Raw genomic sequence first — 7,577 nt, 5'->3', positions numbered from 1 at the left:
AATAAATAAGTGGTTGTTAAACAATATGAATAAGAATTTGGTACTTCATGAAAAATAATAGAATCCGATGGTTAAGTCAATTTAGTCTAGATAAGTAATCTAATACATCTGATAAATTATTTTTTTTTTATGAAAATATTCTTCTATTTAAATAAATGTTGAGAGTTTAAATCTTGTTTTTTTGTCATGTAGTAACCGATTGGCCAATAAATACCCTGAGAACAGAAAAAATGAAAATTGAATAGTCTTCCTCAGGCAGTCATTTCTATTGGGGGTAGGGGATCTCTAACGAAGTGAACAACACGATATGGGCTTGGTTGGTAGCAGAGAGAAAAGAACTTGCCGATAGAACTCATTGGGGAGCTAGTTTCAAAATTCCTGAGAACAAGTGAGTATGCTTGTATGACCGAAAAAAAAAAAAATCCTGAGAACAATGTTATCGTTAATGCCAATAAAACTAAATGAACAAAACAAAATCTGTAGAAAATAATGAAAACAAACACCAATTATCTGAGTGTGCATATAAATCAACCATATTCATACTTTTCTTTTTTACTTGAATTTTCTTTCTTACAACGGTACAAGTTCTTTGGTTGGTCATGCAGTTCCATCCTCAATTACCATGGCTGAGTGTCAAGATTTTCCTTCAAATAGTCACTGCTTTTGTACTTAAAGCAAAGTAAGATGAATTGGCATAACCTTGGTGTATACACAAGTACTATACTATCACTATACAATCAAGTCCACATATGCATGAAGTCCTTCGCACTCAAGGCACTGCTTGAGCTTCTTCAGTGCTCGGCTCTCCAACTGTCGGACCCTCTCCTTTGTCAAACCAAGTACGTTTCCAATTTCTTGCAGAGATTTCTCGCGGCCATCCTCGATACCAAATCTTAGACTGACTATCCTCTTCTCCTTTGGGCTTAAGTTGCTTAGGAGGTTGCGCACGTGCCTCCTCATAAGCTCTTTTTCGACACTCAAGCCTGGGATCTCAATTGCACTATCTGCAGTAATTTCCTGCATATATAAGAAAAAGGTCATAGACTATTAACCTTGGAAGATTTGCATGATGATAAACTGAAAAGGCCGAGTGTTCATCAATACTAATCCCAGAGTATCCAAGATGAGCATGGCAGAAGTTTTGAATTAATCTAGCAGGCCAATAGAGTTCCTAACAAAACAATTAAACAATCATATGGAAAACACAAATAGGATTTTGAAATTCCAAATTCCCCCCTCCCTCCAAAAAATGATTGGCTATTTTGATAAAAATGCAAGAGAATTTTGGACAGTCAGCAGCCTCCATGGGTCAATGAAAACTGGCAGACCGAAGTGGGACATATTAACAACTTCAAAAAAAAAAAAAAGTAATAATGTAAACGATCAAGATAGACTACAATGTTGTGAGAAACAATTGTCATATAGATTGGCTTGGTTTACAAAACCAACCACCCAAGCAATGAGTTCAAAAGCTAAACTGAAACACACTGCTATCTTTTACTGAATTGTTCTGATGTCATCTGATCTACAATCTCCATTACACCTTTAAAAACCTACAGGGTGTTGCTCCTGTTCCCTTCGACCACACAGCAAAATGCAATAACCATGGATATTCAAGATTATTAGCAGTATATTACGTTCTCAATTCTTAGCGATTATATTTCAACAAATTTGCTTATACAATTATTGGCAGAAAAAGACTCGATACATATACTTAGCGATTTAAATGGAAAATAGAAGAGCCTGTCAGCAGTTCTAAACATTGATAAAGAGTATTTTTTCATTGTTTCATTCAATAGATCTACGAAATTATACCATATCAAGGGGAAAGTCACATTTACTTTACTTGAGTACCCTACCTGGTAAGTTGTATCTTGGTCTGCCCACACAGGTTGCTGCATTGATATTGGTATTCTTGCAGAAAATAACAACTTTTCAAACTTTTCTACCGTAATTCCTACCCTTTCTGCTAATTCTTCTTTACTGGGGTGAATATTTCCTTCTTGAATGAATAATTTCTTTGCTTCCATGACCTTGCCCAAAAGGGTATATAAACTCTCCTGAAGATTTTGCACAGACTACGTGTTACCTTGAAATAGAATTGATGTTTGCTTTATAAATAACAAACCTACTAATAAAAACAAAGGAGCAATATAATGACATCAATTCTCCGCCCTAAGAAAAATATCATCTGTCAACAGAAAGCAAATTCCTGAAATACTGACGCTGCAGAAGGATGCTTAATTTTAACTAACAAGAATACAGAGAAATAACAATTTTTACCGGCAGACGGATTGACCTGGAATGTAGAAATATGGCCTTTCTAATTGTTTGCCTTATCCACCAGTATGCATAGGTACCAAACCGGCAACCAACTCGTGGTTTAAACCTTTCAACACTCTTCATAAGTCCCATACTTCCCTCCTAAAAAGAGCACCAGAAATGAAACATCAACTATGTAGATGCTAATAATGTTATTCTGAGAATAAACAGTGTAGAGAGTACATATATAAGAAGATTGAGGCTACCTGCAATAAGTCCTGAAGACTGAGACCACGACCCTGATACTGTTTAGCAATATGAACAACCATCCGTAAATTGGCATTAATTATCTTTTCTCTGATTATGTTACCATGATGGATCTGTGTCTGCAGGGCATGGCAGCTAAGACCCACACCTTCAGCCCATTCAATCAAAGTTGGTTCCCGTCCAAATTGAGATTGGAGCCTGATCTTTACTTCTTCTAATCTCAGAAAATCCTATTACATATTCTTCCACATTAGAGCAAACAAATATCTTCAATAGTGCATGCCATGAATTTAAAGTTCATATGGAATGTCGAGTCACACCTGTAGCTGAACGAACAATTGAGACTCTTCTTCAGAGGTCAAAAGTTTCTTTGTCTCAGGACCCCACAAGAACAAGCGCAGGGGATCATTTTGATCAAATCCTTCCTTTATCTTCTTTTCTACTTGTAGCCTTCCCTGTAGGTCTGATTTTCTTGCAAGATAACTTTCTTCATCAAGAAATTTTGACTTTGAAACTTTTCTTTGCTTCAGTCTCCTTTCTAGAAGCCTTCTTGACCGCACAATTTTATTCTTTCCAATTGAAGTGTCAGCTAAGCTTGTGGAAGCCAGACTGAAAAGGCATATTATAGGTGTTATTCTCAAAACAAATTAATTATCACAAAGATAGAAGTAGAACTAACCCAAGAGGAAGTGGATCATCATCTTCGTCATCTTCAATCATTTTCATCTCTTCAGCCACTAATGCTGCTTGTTTTGCGGCCGACAGAGCTTGCTTAGAGAGGGATACTGCATCAAATTGCAAACCATCTGCAGGTCTATCTGAATCAACTCTATCGGGCTGCAGAGATGAAGCAGCAGCAGTTTCTCCTGTTGAGGATTTCAATCTACAATATACAATACACGCACAAGTGTGCGCGCACACACACACTAAATGAGACAACTTTGGTGTATAAGAGTTCTAATTAGCAATTGAGACCGATAAGTACGATTCAATGTATCTTACACATTTTGCAAATGTGACCAGAGTTGCAACTGCTGCCTAAAGTGATGCAATAACTGATCAGCATTATCATTGCTATCCTTATCGCGGACCAAGCCCGTATCCACATTTCTTGTATTTGATGTAACCTTTAGTAAAGCATAGGCGAGATTAATCGAAAACTTGCACAATAAATGAGGTCACTACATACAACAAGACTAGAGTTTGGTCCGAAACTAGGGTAAATGGAGTTAATGAATGAACAAAATTTGAACCTGAGAGTTCTTATCTTCCTTATACAAGTGAAGCAGAGGCTTATACTCATCACGCTGCTCTTGCGAGAGAACAGAGGTAGGAAAATGCTGAGCAGCAAAACTTGAAGACCAAGAAGCAACTAAAGGTGCAGCTTGTTCATGAAGCATCAGAACTGTAGGTGCCAACTTCAACTCAGACACACAAATTGGGGGCAAAAAACAAAAGCTTTATTTTCTTTTTCCCTCAAAATTCAACAAATTATGTATATAAATTATGTATGTGTAAAATAACCCTGTCCTGAAGTAAAAAAGAAACAAGTGTAGGAAGTGGACCTGAAGCCGAAGAGGTAGAAGAAAGGAGAGTTCTTGGAGGAAAGGGTGGAGATGTAATAAACATTGTTTTGGCGGATTCCATGCTTCTGAAATTGTCACTATATATACAGAGTGTTGTTGAGTGTTGAGTAGCCTGAGAGATTGTGCAGAGATATTGAGAATAATGGAATGTGATAGAGGAGCAAAAGCGAACCAAAGGATAGTTCAAGTCTTCAACTTGTATCAAACACAAACAACATAAAAAGATCTTAGTGACTCAAGGAGGAAAATATCATGCTATGTTTTGCGGAGTGATGAGGGCCGTCCTGAAGCCCAATTCATGACCACCTTTGGGTTCCCTCAAAGTATCCGTATGGACGTGGGTCGGACCGTGTGGCCTGATACTCCCTTTCTTTTGTCTTCGCCCATAAACAAGGTTAAATCCTTGATCCATTATACGAAAATTAAAAAATAACAGATCTTGTCTCCCCCCAAAAATTAATTAAATAATAAATAAATCTGGGTTGATTTAGTAGTTAGTGCCTTAGTCCATTTAAACAAGTGTCACAAGTACAGTTGTAAAAACCCTTAAGGAGTTTCAATCTGCAATGAATTAGTCTTTGTTCTGCTGGATTAAAAAATATCTTAAAAAATATAAACTCTGGAAAAAAAAAAACTAACTTGGGATAGATTAAGTGTATTTTTGATCTCCTATTCAAATAAGAATTTATTTTTATTAAGTAAGACAATTTTTATTAATTAAATCAATCTTAATTCTAAATTTTTCGATATAACAAGAGAGGGAATTCTCAATCCACTTGCCCACCACAGCGAAAGAGGGAATCCTCAACCTCAACTTGTCTATCACAGCAAGAGAGAGAATCCTCAATCTCAACTTACCTATACGTGAGCGGGACAAAACCATCGTCTTCACCATATCAATCCAAAACTCATTTCAATCCAACATAGTCAAACATAACCAAAATTAGAATTAACAATAGAGAATTGAACCGAAGGGAATCATCGACCTTCTATCCAACTTTTCGATGCGACAAGCAAGGAAATCCTCAACCTCAAGCTTGTCCACTGCAACAAGAGAGAAAATCCTCAACCTCATCTTTAATTCAGATCAATTCAATAAAACTCATTTTCACCAAATCAAAAGTCTCAAATTAACCTCTATAATTCATTTCTCAATTCCGTTTGAAAATTTTTAAAAGCATAACTCTAAGATTTGAAGTAATTGCATAAAGCCCACTTTCAACTTCATTCTCAAGGTCAATAATTTTTCGAGACCCAAAAATTACCTTTCATCACCAATCAAATTCAAATACTGTAAATTCACCAAAACTCTTCAAAAAGTAATTCTTTAATAAAACTCAAAACATGATTCTTTTCATATCAAATTGAACTCAAAACATAATTCCTTTCTTAATAAATTAACCTCAAAGTTGTATAGTTCTTTTCTTAATAAATCGAACTCAAAATAGTATAACTCTTCTCTTAATAATTCAAATTCAAAACATAATTCTTTTCTCAATGAATCAAATTTGAAACATAATTCTCTTTTTGATAAATCGAATTCAAAATGATATAATTCTTTTCTTAAATAAATAAAACTCAAAACATAATTCATTTTTTCTTAATAAATCGAAATCAAATAATATAATTCTTGAATCCAAACATTTCTAAATAATACTTCAAACCAAATCTCTAATTTTTATAAAAATTTTGACAGCATCTCCTCTAAAATATGGATTTTGCCACCCTTCAAGGTTCCAACCAAACAATTTCTCAAATTCTTTTCAAATCATATCCAAAATCAGACCAATTGCAATATCTCAAATCATTTCCAATTTTCAAAATCATTTCTGATAAATCAAACAAAACCAATTTCAATATCTCAAATCAATTCCACTTCTCAAAATTATTTTTGATAAATCAAACAAAATCAATTCCAATTTCTCAAATCATTTTATCATAATCTAGAAACAAATTTCAAGAAACTAGTCCAACAATGACTAACTCAACATACTAAATCGACAAATCAGAATAACCAGCCTTCTCAATAATTCAATAAATTAAACTCGTTTCCAATATCAAAACAAAACATTTATAAGTCTCAAATCCTTTTAGCAACCACCAATTTAATAAAATAAATCAATAAATAAGAATTTTCAGTGACTCCAACACAATCAAGAAACCAATATAACCAATCAAGCGACCACTTTAGCAACAAACATCCAGGCAAACAATTACATTTATTCAAAGCAACTCAGTTCAATTCATTAGACTTATATAACCACAAAAACTATTTTTTTGCATCAATATCGACTTATAACAATTCTTGACAATAAAATGTGTTTAAAGAAAGTGCCCCTACCTCGATCGCAATTTAACTACGCGACAAAACCCATAAAACTGTGATTACATAGTGGTGACATCAAATCTGACCATCCATGCTGCAACAACAGTCATCAAATGCACCATGCAAGAACTAAAACTCAACCTTATGACATTAACGTTGCAAAATCCTTAATAACTTATAACAAAACGACAATGGTAAGGCTTTTCGAAGCAGAGACACTTACTGTACCAAAAAGGAACAAAGAATAAAGCAGCTGCAGCTCCAGTGGCTGACTCCAGCAACATCAGCGCTGCTTCTGGCGACCAGGCACGGTAGCATAGCTAGAACAGAACAAAAAAAGAGTGGCGAAAACCCCCGAGAAACTCCGGTGAGCTCCTCCCACGGCAGTTTGGACCACCACGACCTAGGCAGCGGCGACGGCAGCATCTAGCAATTCTGCAGGCGGACAAGACAACAAGCACAACGGCGATGGATCTTTAGTGGCGGCGAAACAGCAACAACTGTGGCAGATTCATCGTGACTGGCGGGAAATAGGGGCTCTTTGCTCCTCGGCGGCATCTTCTCCATCGACAGCGATGACGAAGGCAAGCTCGACGACATATTTTCCATTGACGGCGACGAGGTGCCGCCGTCGCGCGCTCCCTTCTCCCTCTGTCTTCCTCTCTTTACTTGATCTCTCTTTCTTCCTCTAGTGTGCAACAACGTCCTTCTCTCTCCACTCCTCCTTCGGCAGCGATGGCGATGGCAGCTCCCTATTCAAATTAAAGCATATAAAATTCTTATTATTTTTCAATTACTAAAGCTTTAAATCAATAATAAAAAAATCCAATTAATATAAAGATCTATGAAAATATATTCTCGAATAGATAAAATAAATTATAACTAATTTATTATTTAATTTTTGAAAATTCGGGGTCTTACATCACGTATATAAGTTGGCCCCTGGTATAAAGTGCCCTGGCACATTCTTACATGATATAGTGCCCGACACACTCTTGTGACCAGAAATGATGCGAGCGAAAAATACTGCATCAGACCTCACCTCTCAACGTAAGCGGGATTAACCACCGTTCTTACGCCGACGCCACAACCTCGACAAGCGGGAATAACCACCGTCCTTGCCAGGCGTATAATGA

At 36.1% G+C, this 7,577-nt stretch overlaps 1 protein-coding gene across 1 annotated transcript; it reads right to left on the bottom strand.

The window, feature by feature from the left end:
- Positions 1–487: 487 nt before the first annotated feature.
- Positions 488–4,309, bottom strand: LOC107493524 (RNA polymerase sigma factor sigF, chloroplastic). Its single transcript, XM_052262538.1, has 9 exons — positions 4,095–4,309; positions 3,783–3,934; positions 3,532–3,656; positions 3,209–3,412; positions 2,850–3,138; positions 2,529–2,759; positions 2,284–2,424; positions 1,860–2,060; positions 488–1,017 (listed from the first exon to the last, which is right to left on the bottom strand). The coding sequence occupies exons 1-9, from the start codon at positions 4,174–4,176 to the stop codon at positions 730–732; spliced, it is 1,713 nt and encodes a 570-aa protein (XP_052118498.1). The 5' UTR covers positions 4,177–4,309; the 3' UTR covers positions 488–729.
- Between the last annotated feature and the right edge of the window lie 3,268 nt (positions 4,310–7,577).

Source organism: Arachis duranensis, chromosome 6 (assembly GCF_000817695.3).
Source record: "Arachis duranensis cultivar V14167 chromosome 6, aradu.V14167.gnm2.J7QH, whole genome shotgun sequence".
Classification (NCBI taxonomy): Eukaryota; Viridiplantae; Streptophyta; class Magnoliopsida; order Fabales; family Fabaceae; genus Arachis; species Arachis duranensis.
The sequence above is the reverse complement of the archived record's forward strand: the minus strand, read 5'-3'. Positions and strand labels throughout refer to the sequence as shown.

Excerpts from the sequence above, each read along its gene's own strand:
- LOC107493524 (XM_052262538.1), bottom strand. The coding sequence starts at position 4,176 with ATGGAATCCGCCAAAACAATGTTTATTACATCTCCACCCTTTCCTCCA. Across the intron at positions 3,657-3,782 it reads AGGAAGATAAGAACTCTCAG|GTTACATCAAATACAAGAAA; the intron begins GTTCAAATTTTG and ends GCTTTACTAAAG. Across the intron at positions 3,139-3,208 it reads GATGATCCACTTCCTCTTGG|TCTGGCTTCCACAAGCTTAG; the intron begins GTTAGTTCTACT and ends ATGCCTTTTCAG.